General features: G+C 41.1%; 1 protein-coding gene across 1 annotated transcript; it reads right to left on the bottom strand.

Moving 5' to 3' along the window:
- Nucleotides 1-432: 432 nt before the first annotated feature.
- CD28 (CD28 molecule) lies at nt 433-19,830 on the bottom strand. The gene is made up of 4 exons (XM_060755000.2): nt 19,684-19,830; nt 5,479-5,844; nt 3,001-3,125; nt 433-1,441 (listed from the first exon to the last, which is right to left on the bottom strand). Exons 1-4 carry the CDS (start codon nt 19,760-19,762, stop codon nt 1,301-1,303), a joined length of 711 nt encoding a protein of 236 aa, XP_060610983.2. The 5' UTR covers nt 19,763-19,830; the 3' UTR covers nt 433-1,300.
- Nucleotides 19,831-21,185: the final 1,355 nt, after the last annotated feature.

Here is a 21,185-nt window from a genome sequence, read left to right as displayed (position 1 = left end):
GAGGTCACGAAGAGTCGGAGACGACTAAACGAATGAACAACAACAACAGGTTGACAGAACCTTGAGCTGACAGCAGAAGTTCACGCTGCTCCCTGGATTCAAACCTGCGACTTTTCGGTCAACAAGCTCAGCAGCTCAACGCTTTAACCCACTGCACCACCGGGGGCTCCGATGTAGCACATACAGTGCCAAAAATAGAATATTATCAATAGAGAAGCATTAGTTTGATCGGATTACAATCTGGGGTGGTGGCACATCCCACATGTCTTGTGATGTGTTGTCTCACTGCATCTTCTCCCTCATTTCCATACTGGGTAAGACCATGTTTGATTTCTTTAAGAAGCATCCAGTCAACCTGACTTGAACCACTTTGGTACAGTATGTGTGCAATAGCAATCACAGTAATACAATAATGATAAATTATAGCTCAGATTTTCTTTAATACATGAATGACAAGATTAATGCAACAGAACAAAACAGTGCTAGGTTAGACCTTAGCTGGTCTGGTACAGAAATATAAACATTGGTTGTTAATCGTAAGCCATGTGTCTACTATCATTTCAGTGTCAAGATAGCACTTAATGTAAAAAATGAAAGTACATTCCACTGTGAGATCTTATTGGGAGCCACTTTGTCAGGGAATAAGTAGCTCTGCTCCCATTGCTTTTTGTCTGCTTCTTTTGTTCAAACTTTGATGAGTCTGTAAATTTCAAGAGTTTTCTTATATGGATGTACATTCCACCCTTACCTCCAAGGCTCTTCCAGAAACCACTTACAGATTGATTGTTTTACCAGTATATGGAATCAATTCACTACAAACAATGGTACTCTACAGAGTTACATGGCAAAGCTATATCCTGCTAATCACACACTTCATTTAAATTAGCATGACGTTCTTCATGGGGCCAAATAAGTAAGATGTTTCTGATCTGTTTCACACATGTTTTGAACTGTAAATTCAGCATTTTCTCTTTTGGCATAAAAAATGACAAACGTTTATCTATGATTTTTGTAGAGTTTGATTACAATTTAAACATCATCTGTGGGGATCACAAGGCAGTGTTTGGATAAAACAAATGACAGGCCTACATGACTATTTACAACCCAATTCCAGATTTTCTTCTTTTCTGTCACCAATATGAAAGTTAGCTTGTAGTTTTAATTATTTGTGCTACTGAATATACTTTTCTCTTGCTGATATCTATCGCCAGTTATGATCCATCAGTGCCCACACAACAAAAGGCAAAGCATACTGTTGCATTTCCCATTGTAGGAATAGGCCAAGTGTGTCACGCATGCATCATGGCTCCCACGATCGATAGGCAGTGTAGTTCCTTGCTGGGACATTCAAGGGAGGTTGCCTCTTCTTTACACCATTAGTTTGCCAAGGCGTCATGTTGAAATAGTCATTCCGAACAATCCTATTCTTCTTTGCTTTCCACTATAACATGAGAAAACATGGGAAGGGGAAGATTCTCTGTGTGATGAGTAAGATCACATTACTAGGAACAGACAAACAAAGGCCCATGTGTTCTTATTTCTCATTTCTGGGGTTTGTTTGGACAAGAAGGGCATCCTATTTGGTAAGCAGTGGTCTATTGATTCAGACATGGCTCAACAACTCTCCATAGGAGATTCATGAGATTCCACCCCTTCACCTAATACGCTAAAACAATGTGGATCCCCAGGTGTGTTGGCTTACAACTCCTAGAAATCCCAGACAGTTTATCAGCTGTTAGGATTTTTTCTTTTTTTCCTTTTCTTCTTTTCCCCCTTTCTCCCCCCCCCCACCATATAGTATACATTTGTATATACATATATACAAATGCTTATATATGTACATATATACATTCACTTCCCTTAAATTTCTATATCTTCGTTTTTTGGACCTACTTTTATTTTATATACAATTTTAATATATGTACACTTCAGATATTCAGATATTCCTGACTATACACCCTCCTTTCTGAATGGATACATGCTAGAAATTGCAGTTCAGTGACACATAACAAATCGCAAGTTCCACACACACTCACACACACACACACAAGGAAAAGGCCAGTTCTTCACTTACTATGGCAGGGAGAGGGAATGGACACAATAAGAGGTCATAACATGACAGATGGCCCAGGATATTACAGAAAAAAGGAAGGATCTGGCTTTCCCTTAGATGATATTTTGAATACCCCACATCATACCCCGTATCTTGGGAAGTCTGACTTGGCCACGGTAGTCCATGCTCTGGTTACATCCCGTATAGACTACTGCAACGTTCTCTACGTGGGGTTGCCTTTGAAGACTGCTCGGAAGCTTCAAATGGTCCAGAGTTAGGCAGCCGGGTTGCTAACAGGAGCGGCACTCAAGGAGCATACTACTCCTCTGCTGCGCCAGCTCCACTGGCTGCCAGTTTGCTACCGGGCACAATTCAAAGTGCTGGTGTTAGCCTATAAAGCCCTAAACGGTTCTGGCCCTACTTACCTCTCCGAACGCATCTCCTCCTATGAACTGGCTAGGACACTAAGATCATCTGGGGAGGCCCTGCTCTCCGTCCCACCTGCATCGCAGGCGCGCTTGGTGGGGACGAGAGACAGGGCCTTCTCAGTGGTGGCCCCTCGGCTGTGGAATGCCCTGCCTGCAGATATCAGATCGGCCCCCTCCCTGCTGGCATTTCAGAGGAAAGTGAAGACCTAGCTGTTTGAACAAGCATTTGATTAAACAGTGTAATTGAACATAGGAATACGGAATAATGGATGACGAGACTGGATTCTGATTTTATTGTTGAGGCGCTAAGGATTGTTATACGGATGTTTAATGATTTATGTTACAATTGTTTTTCATTGCCCTATACTTGTCTCATGATGTTTTCTACTGATGTTGTTCACCGCTTTGAGTCGCCTGAGGGCTGAGAAAAGCGGTATATAAATAAAGTAAATAAATAAAATAGATAAATCATGTAAGCATTGCTAAAATGCAGAGCTTACCAAGAAATTGGTTCCTTACCCAGCAATAGTAAGAAGCTGCCGTTATCGTCACACTGTAGACAATAAAGATGATGATTGCTGCTATCATCAGCATGTATTCCAGTCTATGTTGGGGGCACGGACGTTCTGGTGCTTCAGAAACACCTGCCAAAACCATAACCACAAATAAAAAAATTATAGGAAATAATCCTCATGCTGTGTACAGAGCATCCTTAAGTGAGCCACATTTATTTTGAAGGAAAAGGAGATGCAGATCCTGGCTAGACACTCTGCTACACAATAGTGTAGTGTTTATAGTAAGGAATATCTGAACACTATTTGATAGTGTTGTGGTGAAACACTACCAATTCATGTGAAAGTTAGCAGAAGGACTCCATCTGAATCAGGAACAGACCTTTAAAACAATATGTTAGATTTTTAGCCTGCAACAGTCACAATCCCTCCACTAGCATAACTAAAGAATTCTGAACATGATAAAACAAATACTTTTTTTCCAAGCTCTGACTGGGTCCTCAAGAGCCGATTCTGGGCCGAGGTATTTAAAATTGCTAAGATAGTCTGGAGTGGCCCTGCTCTCGATCCCACCGGCCTCACAGGCGCGGCTGGTGGGGACGAGAGACAGGGCCTTCTCAGTGGTGGCCCCTCGACTCTGGAACTCCCTTCCACTGGAGATCAGTACTGCCCCTTCTCTCTTAAACTTCAGGAAACAGGTGAAAACTTGGCTTTGGGGATTGGCATTCGACGAATGAGCCATGATCCTGTGATATGGATGGATGACGACGAATAATGATTTTTGATGATGACTGACCATTGTAATTATATGATTGTATTTTGCTATTTTAAGGTTTTAGTGTGATTTAGAATATGATGTTTTAATGACTGTCTGTAATATTGATGTTGGAAACCGACCCGAGTCCCTCGAGAAGACCGGTATACAAAACTGCTAAATAAATAAATAAAATAAAATAAAATATGATATTCATCCTTCAAAATAAAAGAGGCCAATTTAAGCATGTTTTAAAAATGCAGAGGTCACTTGATACATCTTGCGCTTCTCAAAGAAGTTATAGACTTATACCAGCCAAACATTACATAAGAAGAAACTTGACTGGGTCAGGCTATGGACATCATCCCATGGCTTTAGAGCTCCATTTCCATGCACTATGGAAATAGATCCCCATGAGAGTCCCCCAGAGGCCATCAGAGAACATAAAGGCATATTGAGTGGGACTCAGTGGGACCCTGTTTCCACAGTGCATGTGAACGGAGCCCTAAAGCTGTCTTCAGAAGTCAATATTATCCAATTCCAAATAACGGGAAGCAGAGGAAAGTGGAGGAAAGATGGATCTCATTACAGAAAGGACATGGGATAACTGACCATGGGAGGTCCTATCTGGGCAACTTTCAAAGGCTAGGGAGGGGGGATGGACACAACTAGGGAGGAGGGATGGACATAACTTTTAAGAGATCTCAGAGGGGGATACTGTTATGTTACAGCTACCTCCAAAAAATATTAAAATATAAGGTAGAAAAGGTTTTCCCCTGACATGAAGTCCAGTCGTGTCCGACTCTGGGGTGTGGTGCTCATCTCCATTTCTAAGCTGAAGAGCCAGCGTTGCTCATAGACACCTCCAAGGTCATGTGGCCGGCATGACTGCATGGAGTGCCGTTACCTTCCCGCCGGAGCGGTACCTATTAATCTACTCACATTTGCATGTTTTCAAACTGCTAGGTTGGCAGAACCTTGAGCTGGCCTCTGTGGAGGTAGGGGCACTTTCATCATGTATTAGAGCAGGGGTCCTCAAACTTTTTAAACAGAGGGCCAGGTCACAGTCCCTAAACTGTTGGAGGGCTGGATTATAATTAGAAAAAAACATGAATGAATTCCTATGCATACTGCACATATCTTATTTGTAGTGCAAAAAACACTTTAAGACAATACAATAATTAAAACGAAGAACAATTTTAACAAATACAAAATTAATTAGTATTTCAATGGGAAGTGTGGGCCTGTTTTTGGCTGATGAGATAGCATTGTTGTTGTTGTTATTGTTTGCTTTCAAGTCATTTCAGACTTAGGTTGACCCTGAGTGAGGGCCAAGTAAATGACCTTGGAGGGCCGTATCTGGCCCCCGGGCCTTAGTTTGAGGACCCCTGTATTAGAGTATCTGTCCCCTCCCTTCCCCCCTTGGAGCTGTTTTAAACCCAAGAAATACTTTTTTAAAAAAACAACAGAAAATGGACAAAGTCACTTTCCATACATATACTTAAAAAAAAAACTCTCTTCTGGACTGAAAATGGCTGGAGGGGCAAATGAATGGAGAAAATGCAACAAATAGAAAAAAAGTATAATTAAACACATTCTCTTCTGTTCTCCAGTTCATTGTTAAAAGGTCTACTCCTTGAGCTAACTGGCCATTGTTGAGGGACAGTTTAACAACTGGTCATGGAAATAAACCCAAATAGGAATAGCAAGAAACTATTTCCATATTTTTACCTGTCACGTGAATGAAAGTCGCATTATGGCTTACATTCTCTTTATATGGTGGTGGGTGTAAAGTCTCAATTTTGCAGGTATAAATGTCCATCTGATTGACCTGTACATTCTGGAGGTGGAAAGTTATTTTGTTTGGTTTTTTGGCAAAATCCACCCGACAGTTAAAGTCTTTTTCTGTTTTTGTTGTATTTGATATTGTATTCCAGGAATATGAGCAGACATCGGTTCCGTTTTTCAGTCCTTTAACCAGCGAGATTTTGAGTTCATTTAACTCTTCCAGGGATGTGTAGTTACAGCTTATCTCCGCGTTTTGGTTCACTGCTACATACAAGGGACTTAGTTCCATTGACTTTGTGGCTGTAGGAACTTAAAAGAAACACAATCAGTTTTTGATAAGCACAATGAAATGACAGTCAGAAAAAATATGTATGCTGAGATCAGGCATGTAGCCGGGGGGGGGGCTTTGGGGGCTCCCCCCCCCCCCCCCCATTCTCATGGTGGTCTGCGAAAAGGCCTTACCGGTACATTATTTATTATTTTTATTTATTTATTTTGGTTTCTTCTACCCCGCCCTTCTCACCCCGAATGGACTCAGGGCGGCTTACAAAGGCACAATTCGATGCCAGCATCACATAACAGTAGTAAAACAAAATAACATCAATTAAACAGTTAAACAGTTAAACAACAATTCCTACATTACAACCCTAAAACCAATAAAACAATACAATCCCAATTACTCCTCATAGACGGTCAGCGTTCGCTATCTCATAGTCCAATTTCCAATTCCACATTGTCAGTCCTGTCAGTCCTAGTCGTTTGATTGTCCTTATCTAGTTGTCAGATTGCCCAAAGGCCTGGTCCCACAACCACATCTTTACTTTCCTCCTGAAGGAGAGGAGGGATGTTGATGCCCTAATTTCTCCCGGGAGTGAGTTCCACAGGTGAGGGGCCACCACCGAGAAGGTCCTGCTCCTCATCCCCACCAAACTGTTATGTTTATTCATATCATGATCTGATCACCATGCTCAATATATCTCATATGCATGGGGGTATTGGGGTAACAATACAAAAGGTTTGCTAGGGTAGACCCTCTTTCACTCAGACTAACCCCCCTCCCCCCGAATCAAATTCAGCCCCCCCCCCTCCCCCTGAATCAAAATTCTGGCTACGGGCCTGGCTGAGATGAGAAACAAAGGACCAAAATCATATTGAAAGAGCAAGTTGTGTTTTATATAGTACAGCTTTCTCAAGAGAAACACTATTCTATTTCACACAAAAACAATAAAGAGCCTCGAAACAGAAATCAGCATAATAAAAAATAACCAAAACTCAGGAAACATACATGTATCACGTAAATATGTAGCCATAGCTGCATTTCCCAATGCTACCCCTCAAAATTCACCTCGTGAACAATGCAGTGGCCGTAACACGCCATTTCCACACAGTAGGAGCATACGGAGATGCACGGTGACCCATACAGAGGTCCCTTCTACATTGCCATATAAAATCTAGATAATCTGCTTTGAACTGGGTTATATATCAGTGTAGACTCGTATAATCCAGTTCAAAGCAACACCTACATGACAACATTTCACCAACAGGAAACCAGATATTATATATTTATATAAATTACTCCTACTGTCAATGCTAAGATCAGCAACAATAATCTGCTTTGAACGGAATTATGTGAGTCTATACTGCCATATAATCCAGTTCCACCTCCTTCCTGTCTTTTAGAAGGAAACTCAAGACTTGGCTTTGGGACCAAGAGTTTGACAAGTGAATAGCAGCAATGTGTGAAGAAAATTTAAGTAACTTGCGATAATGAATTGACCCGGAACTGGATTTGGATTTTAATTGACATGTTTTAATCGATTGTTTTAATTGACTGTTTTAATTAACTGTTTTTAATTAATTGTTTTATAATTGTGACAGCACCGGATGGTGCTTGCTGTGAGGCTGCCCTGAGTCCCCCCTCGGGGGTGAGAAGGCAGGTTACAAATGCAGGAAATAAATAAATAAATAAATAAACTCTGGCAGAAAATTCTAAATAGCCCTACAAAACGAAAAAATGTGGAATTCCTGAAGATGGCATTTAAAGTAGCATCAAAGTGCTGTAAATATTAATGTGAAAGAGACCAGCATGTAAAATGCATTCAGGAATTTTACCAGCCTTTGAAAAATATTGTACGTTTTTTTCCTTTTCTGTTTCTAGGACCACCAGGGCAGTAGCAATTTGCAACACAAACAAGCTGGATCATCATTAGCCCCCTTAAGGTTTTTAATGCATTTAATGGAAACAAAAAATACATTTGAAAAAGATGTGAATGTTATTAAATGTTTGTGTTATATTGTATTTGCCTAGTGGACAGATTAGAGAACATCCTGTTCACTCTGGGTTTTATTTTTAAACTTTTCCTTAACCAACACTAATGGAAACACTGGTACTTTGATGTGGAAAGCCTACCAGAATCTTAATTAGTAAGACTGCTTTGCAGAAAAACAACCCTGTCCTTTCAATGGCAGTTGCTTTTTCCAAGTAACGGGTTTGACTTATTTTAAAGAAACAGAATGGGGGAAAAGGGAAATACTGTATATACACATACTATGTGAAGATGACACGGTCAGAAAAGAGGAAATACATACACAGAGAAAGAGAGAGAGATTTTCCAAAAAAAAAGAGGACGAGGAAGCTGTGCACAGATAAGCAGAACATTAATGGTTGCACCTCACCCAAAATCATGGTGATCTACTTTTTTCTTTTCAGCAGCATGTATTATCCAGTGTAACTTGGAGAGAAGTGGGACCTAGCAGCTAATGAATTTAGATCTTGCTTCAAATTCATTGGCTGGCAGACCCAGGCGTAGGGACTTGGGTCCAGGCATCACTCCAGTCAAGTGGGGAACATATAAGAGCCTGCTCATTCACATGGTTGACTTCTTGGCTTATCTCATTCACCCATTCTGTATCACCTAGGTTTCCATTTTGTATTTATGTAATACATGGCATTTATACCAATTATTTTCGTTACAAGTTGGTGGGTGGGTTCCTTAATCCCAGACTTGTACTTTCAACACCTCTTGAGTATCAGTAATGTATAGGGATCCCCTAGAACAGTGGTTCTCAACCTGTGGGTCTCCAGATGTTTTGGCCTATAACTCCCAGAAATCCCAGCCAGTTTTCCAGCTGTTAGGATTGCTGGGAGTTGAAGGCCAAAACATCTGGAAACCCACAGGATGAGAACCACTTCCCTAGGAGGGTTCATGGTATGTGGAAAAGAATGGAAGTGATGGTAACACACCTTGGGCATTGGCCCATATAAATTCTTACCGTTCATCCCAAGGGTTCTTGCATCAAGCTCATTCACCAACAGTCAGATTGGCTGATGTCTGGAATCAAGACCTATGTTTGCACCGATCTTACATATAAATGGAACCAACACAGTTGTGACCATCCTTTTCCCACTTCGGGTGCTTCCAAACAGTGTCAAAATGCGGGACAAATAAGTGGGGCAAAATAGCATGGGACCTGACAGCAAGTCCACAGACAGAACTGTCAGTTCCAATAAATGGTCCCCCGCTATTCTGACATCTTTATTTGGAGCAGATTTTAGAAATCTGCAAGATGGCTGAGGGACATCTGGTGGAAGTTTTCTTCTTTTTTTTAATTGACTCTCATGCGGATATCACAATCAGATTTCTCTCTCCTCACCCTACTGTAAATTCAAGCTCTGTTTAATATCATAAAGATCAGAACAAAGGAATGCTTGCAGAGAGTTCTCATTGAAATTCCTTTCCATTTGTGCTTCCATTTAGCCACCTGTGTGTCTGTGGCTCCATTTGTTTGTGGCACCAGTTGTTTACAGCCCAGATCAGCTATTTTGGGATTTTAAAATGCACACATGCACTGGAGCAGTCCACACCAGCCCATTGGAACGAAATCACATGTTTACCCTGACTTCAGGGATATACAGTCATGAGAATATGTGCAACTTCAGCCAAAATTGGGTTTTAAGCTCATCTTTTTAACACGTGTTTTTCAGCCGTTAATCGAATCAGTGTGCATTTTTGTGAAGTGTCATTTAGCCACACACACACCTTTTATAATAATAATAATAATAATAATCATCATCATCATCATCATCATCATCTTTATTTATATCCCGCCACCATCTCCCAAAAGGGACTCGGGGCGGCTTACACGGCACTGCAAGTCTAGTATATAACATAAACAGTACATGAGTATAAAAACAATATCACACAAAAGTTATAAAACGTTTTCTGTTTGAATTACAGTCCTTTTATCCTGGTTTCTTCTGCATTTTGAGGCATGTATAGAAGGGCCCTTATACTGCATGACTTAGTGTGTTATTTCACATGGAGTGGAAATCACCCTGAACATGCAAAGTAAGCACCTGATTTATATCAAATGTGTATACTATTATTAGAGTTAGAAATAATTGCCTGTACTGTATTTTCTATCAGCAATCTCCTGGCTCGACCCATTCACCTTTTGCTCCAAACACTTGCAGAATTGATCTCCTTCTCTCCCTGCACTTGATGACTAGGGAAGGCGGGGGAGTTACAGTCATGACAATAGTATCAAGGTCATGAGTAAGTAGCAAACGTGAATACAGAAGATTTAGTAACAGTTCTGGATTCATGATTACTATTTAGTCATAATTTTGACACTACTGCCATGATCATAACTTCCCCCTCAACCTATTTTCTGGGCATCAACGGCAGGGAAGAAGGAGGTTCATTCTGCCTGCAGTTAAGAGCATGGGTGAATGATGTTAAGTGTGCTTTACTAAATAGATGATAGATAACGACCACAACAATGACTGTAATTCAAACAGAAAAGCAATGAAGTTAACCATATTCTAGGCAAATGATCTATGTTCCTGCTCAGTTTGGTATAACTCTTTACCATTAAATAAACAGACTTCAAACGGAGAATGCTTTTCTAGAGGAGTGATCTCTGTAAAATAGATCACATGCCCATCTTTCACCTTCCTCTTTTTAAAAATTGAGTATTTGATTAACGGCAAAAACCAGATTTGCCCACCAAACTATGCAACCACATCTGATGTCTTCCTGCCAATATTTATTCTCTCTCTCTCAGATTTAATATCTAATGTCCCAAGTGATCACCCACAGGTCTAGGAGTCCCTGGTGACGCAATGTGTTAAACCCTTGTGCTAGTAGGAATGCTGACCAACAGGTCAGTAGTTCGAATCCAGAGATAGCAGGTTGAGCTCTCTCTGTCAGCTCTAGCTCTCCATGCGTGGATATGAGAGAAGCCTCCCACAAGGATGGTCAAACATCCGGGTGTCCCCTGGGCAACGTCCTTGCAGATAGCCAATTCTCTCACACCAGAAGCAACTTGCAGTTTCTCAAGTTGCTCCTGACATGAAAAAAAAACTCACAGGTCTGTTGCATCCTAGTTTCGCATTAGTCTGCAAATTCAAAGTAAAGAATCTACAGGAAAAATCATGTTTAAATATCTTTTGTGCACTTAAACATGTCTTTTCTCAAAAGCCAGTATTCCTCACCCTTAGCTGTGTTGGCTAGATCTTGTGTGCATTGGAATACAATAACATTTATGCAGTCCGCAAACCAGTATTATGTACAAGGAAGAGGGGAATTTGTAAATGTTAGAAACAGGATGGTTATGAAAAATTAGACGTAAATCTGTGAGCTGTAGGAAGCAAGAGAGCTTCCCCACATGTAAACTTCTGTTAAGACTATGAAAGACCATTTATCCTGGCAGGCCCATAGCCCATAGCCAGGATTTTGATTGGAGGGGGGCTGAGTTTGATTCGGGGGGGGGGGGCTGAGTCTGAGTGAAAGAGGGTCTACCCTAGCAAGCCTTTTGTATTGTTACCCCAATATCCCCATGCATATGGGATATATTGAGCATGGTGATCAGATCATGATATGAATAAACATAACAGTTTAAATAATGCACCAGTAAGGCCTTCTCGCGGACCACCATGAGAATTTCGGGGGGGGGGGGGGCTGAAGCCTCTCAAGCCCCCCCCCCCCCCCCCCCGGCTACATGCCTGTGTCCTGGGCACAACAACATTTTCAGAGTTTACCACATACATTCAGTTCTGAGAATGTTCACTTCCTTGTTTTATATAAAGCCAAATCTTTTGTGGCTGTGAATAAATGGCTGAATGTATGTGGTAAATTCTGAAAAATCAAAGTTGTATCTGGATAAATCCGGGATAAATATGGCCTTACAGGTTTCTTGCGGCTTACGTCTTTAATTTATGAGCAGAAAGTACAATAATTAAGAACAGATTAATAAACCTATAATTTTAAAATTGCAGAATGATGCAAAGTAAAAAAACCCTAAAGTTGTGTGATATGGCTATATCTAAGAATTCTTCCTTTTTCATTCCAGAATTTAGGGTTTGCTGATACATAGATAATTCAGCCTTGGCTGGGAGTCCAACTTGTGGCACACTTCTCCATAAAATGTGTCTTTGGGACAAATATATTAATCAGAAGATCCTACCTCTGCACATAGCCAATCTGCCCTGAATGTTCAGTTTAATTGTGGTTGTAGACCAAGACATGGTTTATAAATACTATAACCAAAAACTTTTTGTTTTGTTTTGTTTTTGTTTTGTTTTTGTTTCTTTTTGTGTGTGTGTCTTGCGAAACTCCAAGTAGCTTCTGCTGTGAGAGAATTGGCTCTTCGCGAGGACGTTGCTTAGGGGACAACCAGATATTATACCATCCTGTTGAAGTCTTCTCTCATGTCCCCTCATGGGGAGCTGGAGGTGACAGACACTCTTCCCAGATTCAAACTGCTGACCTGTCGGTCAGTAGCCCCACTGGCACAAGGGTTTAACCCATTGTGCCACCAGGGGCTCCACCAAAAACTGGTAATTCTTGAAGATTTCCCGCTATGTGCTAATACAACCCAAGGCCTGCAAAATGGAAATAATTTCTTTTTTGAACAGAGTACCTCTGTTAAACATGCATGTGAATGGAATGGCTTCTGCACACAGATCTTTTTACAGGAACTAGGCATTACTTTTCCAGAGTACAATATTACACTACTTTTCAGCACTCAGATTTGTGTGTGTGTGTGTGTCAAGAGTGACTTCAGAAACTGTAAGTCACTTCTGGTGTGAGAGAATTGGCCGTCTGCAAGGACGTTACCCATTGGACACCCAGATGTTTTACAATCTTGTAGGAGGTTTCTCTTATGTCCCTGCAGGGGAAGCTGGAGCTGACAGACAGGAGCTCACCCAACGCTTCAGATTCGAACCGGCGACCTTTCAGTTAGCAGTCCTGCCAGCACAAGCGTTTAACCCTTGTGTCGCAGGGGGCTCCTAATACTCAGATGGAAGTGTAATTAAAACAAGAATTTGATATGGAATTAAACACAGTAATACTACTTCAGGTCCAAGATGCCCCTAACATTTTTATTCAAAACTAAGCTTTATTCAGAAACTCTCTTGACTTGTTAATTACCATAACTTTTGAGTCTGACATTGCTTCCCCTTTAGTGAAGTTGGAGGAGTGATTTAGAATTCCCCTTTAATTACTCTATTCCTACTACATATGAGGCAGGAGGAGCTTTAATTACTTATTTACTTAGAGATTTCTTTCTCAATGATCTACTGCAAAACAGGGTTGTTTTCTAGTTTTACAAAAGGTGTGAAAATGAGTAATGGAATCTAATCCTCAGGCCGCAGGGGAAAGGGCAATTAAAAATCCACAATCAGTCATATTTCTGCAGCACTGAATGGCTAGAATGACCATGCAAATGCTACAGCAGGGAAGCTACTAATGAAAGGTACAAAAGTCCTGAAAAGTCTCTATAGGATTAAGAACCAAGTGAAAACTCCAGAGATAAACATTTCTCCCAAATCTTATAGTGATTCACATATAGTCTAAACATAGCGTGAAGCATCATTCTGGCACGGCAAATTGCATTCCCTCAGCATAATCTGTCTGCAGTTATTTTTAGAGGCAAAGTTAATGTAGCAGCCAAATGTTGAAGATCTCTAGGTTAGCAGTATTGGCACAAAATACTAGAGATGGGAAAATGTCATTTTTCCTGTTTATGCCTGCAAGAATAAGACCTCATGTTGAAACTGCATCATACGAGTCTACATTGACTGTTTAATGCAGTGTCAAATGGTGTTATATGGCAGAGTAAATGGGACCTAAGTTACTGCATCTCATTCTGTTGCATTGTCTGATCATGGCATTCCTCCCATGGTTCCCAAATATAGGCCTTTAGATATTGTTGAACTGTCTTGGTCATTGTCAATTGTTAGGGATTCTAGGAACAAAAGTACGAGACATTTGCAGGGCCAAAGTTTGAGAACCACTGTTCTGTAGAGCAGTGGTTCTCAGCCTGTGGGTCCCCAGGTGTTTTGGCCTACAACTCCCAGAAATCCCAGCCAATTTACCAGCTGTTAGGATTTCTGGGAGTTGAAGGCCAAAACATCTGGGGACCCACAGGTTGAGAACCACTGCTGTAGAACGTCTACTGCAGCTAAAAGACTTTTTAAAATTAAATAATATTTTCTGCCTCTCATAGTCAAACTATAGTACATGGAAAACGCCCTGCTTCAAAAGCCTAAAGGACTGTCTTTGAGTTCCATGCATCTCTGTGTTCTCTGATTGTTATTTTAGAGCACTGCAACACAAAACTGGTGGCCCCTGGACCAGGACGAGCCCACAAGCCATCAGCTATTAGTTTGCATAGAGTTGCCATGAGGGTTAATAAAAAATTATAACCAATGAGCACAATTATCTACAAATCCCTTATCTACAAATCTCAGATTGTACATATGGTTGTCTGAAATAGTGACACTTTTGCTTTTCAGTATTTAAAATTTGCTCACACTTGAATTCATGTACAAAATTAAAAATATTTTGCATAAAATTGCCACCCAGTTGTGTGCATAAGGCGTACGAGAGACGTAAAAGAATTTCAAGTTTAATTTTGGCTTCCATTCCCAAGATACCTCATTATTATTTACTAGCTGTACCCACCACGCGTTGCTGTGGCCAACCTTTACTCCTTTCTCTCTTCCTATCTTTTTCTCCTTCCTTCCTTCCTTCCTTCCTTCCTTCCTTCCTTCCTTCCTTCCTTCCCTTTTTTTCTTTCCTTCTCTCCTTCCTTTCTTCTCTTCCTCTTCCCTTCCTCCCCTTTTCTTTCCCTTCCTCTTTCACCCCTTTCTTCCTTCTCTACCAATTCTTGGACTGCAACTCCCAGCAGCCCTCTTGATCAATCTATCGACCTACCTATCTGTATCTAATCTATCTGTAGGATTTGCAGTCCAGGAGTTGCAGTCCAGGAATAGGGAATTGGAAATATGCAGGGATTGGGATGTTCTCAAAGAAATCCAAGGAGAAGAAAGCTTGGAGTTTGGAAGCAGTGCATTTGGGTCATCCTCCTCTCCTAAAGGGCCTACTGAGCTGTGAGCTCTAGTCTGAAAGAGAGTGTGGATATGCTATTGTGTGTTTTGATTGCTGGGGAGTCATTTTTGCACATACACTGTAGCATCTTTTTGCTTTTGGGGCTTTTTAAGTCCCTTCTGCTGTGTTTTTCAGTGTTTTTATGAGTGATGGTCACTTGTTGGCCTGATAGGCGTCTTGTGTCCAAATTCGTGTCAATTCATCCAGTGGTTTTTGAATTATGTTAATCCCACAAACGAACATTATATTTTTTTATATAGATATGCAAATACTGTACAGGTATTTCAAAATTTGTTGAGGAAACCAAAATCCAAACACTTCTGGTCCCAAGCATTTCAGATAAGGGATACTCAACTGGTACTGATTTTTGGTACACTGGAGAAGAAATTTGCTATTCTCTGACCGAAGAAATGTTGTTTTGGGAGACAGTTCCATATGCCCTAGAGCAGGGGTCCTCAAACTTTGTAAACAGAGGGCCAGTCACAGTCCTTCAAACTGATGGAGGGCCGGATTATAATTTGAAAAAAAAATGAATTCCTATGCACACTGCACATATCTTATTTGTAGTGCAAAAAACACTTAAAAACAATACAATAATTAAACTGAAGAACAATTTTTAACAAATATAAACTTATTAGTATTTCAATGGGAAGTGTGGACCTGTTTTTATTTTATTTTATTTTTATTTATTTATTATTTGAACTTATATGCCGCCACTCCCCTGGGGCTCGGAGCGACTTACAAGAACAGGCTAAAATCTATCACAATTTAAAAACAGTTTAAAACAATTTAAAAACAATTTAAAAACAATCAGAGATCAAAGGCCCGTCGAAATAGATATGTCTTACATGCACTGCGGAAAGCTGATAGATCCCGCAAGGCATGGACTTCAGGTGGCAGAGTATTCTAGAGTGATGGTGCCACTTCTGTAAAGGCTCTGCGTCTGGTTGCTGTTAGACGCAAGGTCTTGACACTGGGAATTTCCAATAGATCTTGGTCCTCAGAACGGAGGGATCTCTGGGGTTGGTAGGGGGTGAGGCGGTCCCTCAGGTACATCGGCCCCAGACCATGCAAGGCCTTAAAGGTGAGTACCATCACTTTGAAAGTGATCCGGTGCTCAATTGGTAACTAATGCAGCTGATGAGTTATTGTTTTTGGCTGATGAGATAGGATTGTTGTTATTGTGTGGCTTCAGGTCATTTCAGACTTTGGTTGACCCTGAGCAAGGGCCAGGTAAATGACCTCGGAGGGCCGTATCTGGCCCTCAGACCTTAGTTTGAGAACCGCTGACCTAGAGACTTTTAATATATATGCCTCACTGGTATACCACTTAGCACCCAATGCAGTTTGAATGTGTTGTGATAGGATTGCAACAGTTCTTTATTATGAAGCATTTTTCAGTATTTAAAGCTATAGCAAGGAAAGATGAGGTTACCATCTTCCAGACTACAATGTATCCCAAATAGTGACACTGTCCTTTCAAGGCTAGCTATCCCACTCCAATGCGTATTGTACATCTTGGAGGTAAGGAGGAAGTTCAGATAGATAAGCTTGCAGAAGAATTTGTTTTTTGCTTGTTTCTGTGTGTGCTGAACATGATCAATATAAGTTTAAAGCACTATGAGACTGCTCCACCCCCACTCAAATCCTGGGGAAACTGTATAGCTTGCTAATCATGGAAACTGCAGGAGCACAATTTGGGAGTCCATCAAGCAAGGATCTCCATGCTTCAGTTCCTGGGTATACAATTGACCCCAGCCTTCTAGGTTGCTTCACAGAATCCTTGGTATCTTGTTTTCAAACAGGATATCAGAGTGTAAGATGATGCTAAATCCCAAGCATGTGTTCCCTTCGAATCCCTGAGGAAGTAAATATTTTACATTCTTGTGTGTAGCACACACAACAGAAGCTAATACAAGGCTTAAAATGACTGTTTAAATCCATGATGAAGGGATGAAAAGGATTGATTTTGCTACTTCAATCAAACTTAAGCTAGCTGAAAAATATAGCTTTGGAGGCTGTGTGCAGGTTGCTTGTTTGTTAAGGCAGAGGCCCAACTGCAAGGAAATGTAAAGCCATCACCTTAAGACAGATAATTCTTTCTATCTGGGCAGCAAAAGGTACCCCCAACCTTCAAGGATCCAATCGCAGAGTCAACTGAAGGATCTGCAGAAACACTAGGGACCACTAGGGCATTTTTGACCCATTTTGCGATTTTGCCTTCTGATGGGGACAGGTGCCAATGCACTGTGTGATGGAGAAAATAGGGAGGGCATGTGGAGCGCTACAAGCAGCCCCATGTGCCTTCCCTTTCACAGCAGAAGAGTACATCCAGATAGGACTGTGTGAAGAGGCCATAACTCTTCTGATGAAATGTGATAAATACATTACACAGCTACCTGTATTGTATACACAGTGTGCACAGAATGTAACACATTCGCAGCTTCTTGCACAGCTCTCACTCTGCATTAGCTTACCCAAGCTGGGAGGGAGAAAAGATGCTACAACCATGGTTTTCAAACTGCTTACTATTCAGAATAATGTCAGAACTACCCAGCTTTCAGTTTTCAATAATGGCCAGCAAAAAGTTTGCAAGACACTCACAAATAGAGTACGGCAGATGGAATGCATTTGCAGTATGTTGTGTTGGCAAACGGTAGAGGACTATTGATCCCATGGAGTGACTTTGTCAATTTATATGAAATTAAAAAGAGCCCATGCCTCCATGCCCGGCATGCATTGCAATTAGATCTTAGAAATGTATGTAGAAAATACAAGTGAGGGCCCTTCAAGACAGAGCTACATCCCGTGAGAAACTGGGACATTTAAATCCCAGTTTCTCCCAGGATTTGGTCCCCTCACCTCCCCCAAATCCCACACTTTCCTTTGGGGGGAGGCGTCTACATGCCCTCATGGGTCAACTGGAGTTGTAGCCAGTCCCCCAACCCCTCGTCTTTCCCAAAAACCTACTGGAGGTGCCTGGCCGCATGTGCAGGTGCCTTGAAAACAGCAAAACTGTACACTTCGAATGGAAAGAGACTTCAATTTAGCAAATATTTTATATAACCCCTGCCTTGGTTACATTATATAAAACATAAAACCCAAATAGAAGTGTTAAAATTAAGTGCACAGAAGTCCTTCAATGCTGAGGTAATAAATTCTCCACTCTAAGAAAATCTTCAAACAAAACCATCTTGAGATCTTTACACTCTTAATTTGTGAATATATTTGTTTAAGCACAACCCTGCCAGGTCATCTCAAAGATTGGGGATTCTGTTCCCACAGTGGCTCATCTTCAGAAACCATAATATTTGCCTCATGTACCCCAACAATTGGTAGTAGTAATGTTGTTGTTGTTGTTGTTGTTGTCATTTCTGACCTATGGTAATTCTATCATGAAGTTTTCTTGGCAAGATTTGTTCTGAACATGTTTGCCATTGCCTTCCTCTGAGAATAACTTAACCAATCTCACCTCGTTGGGTTCATGGCCAAGAAGGAATAGAAACCTTGCTCTCCAGAGATAGGCCTCTTCTACACTGCCATATAATCCAGATTATCAAAGCAGATAATCCACATTATCTATTTTGAACTGGATTATATGAGTCTACACGGCCATATAATCCAGTGCAAAGCAGATCATCTGGATTTTATATGGCAGTGTAGAAGGGGCCATAGTTCAACATTCCAACGAGCCTATCTCTCCCAGGCAAGTAGCTATGTACACATCATTACATTTCTGTAGTTTTGTGATGCCTGAAGAATGCCTTTCTTTTCGCTACCCTGAATCTCCCAGTAGGTAGGCCCCATCTATACTGATAATTTAATGCGGTTTCAAACTAATATTGAAGAAAGTCGTTTTGTTGTGCTGATGATTACATAGGAAATTTTGGAACCGGTTTGATGCACAGTGATGATTCCCCAAGCCACAAAGCACTGATTTGAGCATTCTCTTATGCACTCTTGTGAGAGGCCCTATATCCCAGGATTTGATTCCAGATTATCTGCTTTGAATTGATTTATGTGAGTCTCCACTGCCAGATAATCTGGGATAAACAGATAATCCAGAATGAGATCCTGGGATATAGGGGCAGCATGGAAAGGGTCAGACTTTGTCATCTGGCTACCACAATTTGGGGTTAGCTTCAAACTGCATTAAATGCTCAATGGTTCCCAACCTTTGGTCCTCCAGTTGTTTTGGACTTCAAGTCCCAGAAATCCCAGCCAGTTTACCAGATGTTAGGAATTGTGGCAGCTGAAGTCCAAAACACCTGGAGGACCAAAGATTGGGTACCACTGGTGCAGATAAGAGGCATAGCTTCATTGCATGATCACAGCTGCTAGCATTATAGTAGCGGAAGACATCCATCCACTTTCTCCAAACACATTAGCCATTTATGCACCAAAGAAAAGCCATCTAGTCCTACTTGATTTTAGCAGGGTTTTTTTTTAAATGAAAAACAGATTCATATTTTCTCTGATCATTATCTAAAAATGTGCAGTAGAGGTTGTAGCAAGTTGATATATTAATCCTTGATTGGTGTCTTGAGATGGCCATTTTAATTTAAAATCTTTATTTTGCACAATGACAGTCCAATTATGCCTGTTCACAAGCTCCTAATCTCTCAATTGATGTGATTTAAATCTAAGGAGGTGTGCATAGGACAGTCATAAATTAAGACCTATATGAATTATTTCCATTCAGGAACATCAGAAAGAAAGAAAAAAGAGAAGGAGAGCAAGAGAGATTTACCTGTCATACAGGAGAGGTGAATAATGCTGAGTGTAGTAAAAAGGATCCAAGTTGGCCTGGACATTTTGACCCCGAACATGAAGAGCAGAAGACCACAATGGGATAAAAGTCGATCAGCCTCTTGAGTAAAGAGTTACCACCACACAGATTTAGTTCTCATCTTCAATAGTGCATAAAATGAAGAAGTGTGAAACCACATTCTTGCAAACAGGAAATTGAGCTCTTTGATGACTTTACTGTTTTATCTTTGTTTATTCATCCTTCTACACTTGGCTTCCTTTGCTTCTTTCCAGATCAATTAGTTCACTTATAGTCTACAACCTAGCCTGAACATTTGTGGAAGAAAATGCCACCAAAATCACAATGAATGAAAGTGGGTTTAGATGCTAGATAGGATTTAACAGTGGGGAGATCCATTGCCTTTAAAGTAGAATTTGGAGGGGAAGCCATCAATGAATGTCAGATGCTATATTTCAGAATAAAGAAATGGTAACACTACTTCTGAGTAATTCCTTGCATAAGAAAACTGCATGAAATTTATGGAGTTGCAATAAGTTGACAAGCAAATTTAAGATATATACACATACATACATACTGACATGCATACATAAGGGGTAACTAAGGTCGTTTAGATCTGAATCATAGAAATGGCAGCCAATCATGGACCATAGCCTGGGGACAGGGTAGGTATCCTCCATCTCAATACCTCAGTAATAAAAGCAAGCACCCTTTAAGGACCTCATCACGAAGGCCCATGGATTCGCCATGCATCATGTCAAATCCATGGGCCCCCAGTGGGGGGTCGGGGGCATGGAAAACCCGTTGCTCCACATCTCACATTGTGCAACTTGATTTTGCCCCTATCCCATAGGGAACGCATCGTCTTCTGGCTTCCCCCATTGCTGGTAAGGCAACATGGCATACACCACTTACTCTCCCCTTTCTGGATGGAATCCAGTCAGAAATATATGTGAGTTGTGTAATGGTTTCCATTCTGGAAGGGGAGAACAAGCACAATTCAAAGTGCTGGTTTTGACCTATAAAACCCTATACGGCACCAGCCCAGCGTACCTGTCCGAACGTATCTCCTTCTATGTCCCACCATGGAGTTTAAGATCTTCTGGGGAGGCCCTGCTCTCGGCCCCACCTTTATCACAAGTGAGACTGGTGGGGATGAGGGACAGGGCCTTCTCAGTGGTGGCTCCTCGCCTGTGGAATTCACTCCCCGGGGAAATCAGGTCGTCAACATCCCTCCTCTCCTTTAGAAGGAAGCTGAAAACATGGATATGGGACCAGGCATTTGGGTAACCTGGCAGATCAAAAAGGTAATGATGACTAGAGTTGGAAAGGACTATGGTAATGCTAAATGGATTGACGGATTTTTAGAACTCGGTGAACGGGGGCTATAGAGCGGTTTTAGTTGATTTTGTACTAATTGTATGTTTTTAACTATTGTGTTATTGTTATTGCATTTTATTGTAACTGTTGGCATCGAATTGTGC

This window comes from Anolis sagrei, chromosome 1 (genome assembly GCF_037176765.1).
Source record: "Anolis sagrei isolate rAnoSag1 chromosome 1, rAnoSag1.mat, whole genome shotgun sequence".
NCBI lineage: Eukaryota > Metazoa > Chordata > Lepidosauria > Squamata > Dactyloidae > Anolis > Anolis sagrei.
This window is presented reverse-complemented; position numbering and strand designations above follow the sequence as displayed.

Bases quoted from the DNA above. Each gene is read 5' to 3' on its own strand.
- CD28 (XM_060755000.2), bottom strand. From the start codon at position 19,762: ATGTTCGGGGTCAAAATGTCCAGGCCAACTTGGATCCTTTTTACTACA. The intron at 5,845-19,683 runs GTAAATCTCTCT...GTTTCTTTTAAG, and splicing joins TCACCTCTCCTGTATGACAG to TTCCTACAGCCACAAAGTCA. The intron at 3,126-5,478 runs GTAAAAATATGG...TGGTTTTGGCAG, and splicing joins GACTTTCATTCACGTGACAG to GTGTTTCTGAAGCACCAGAA.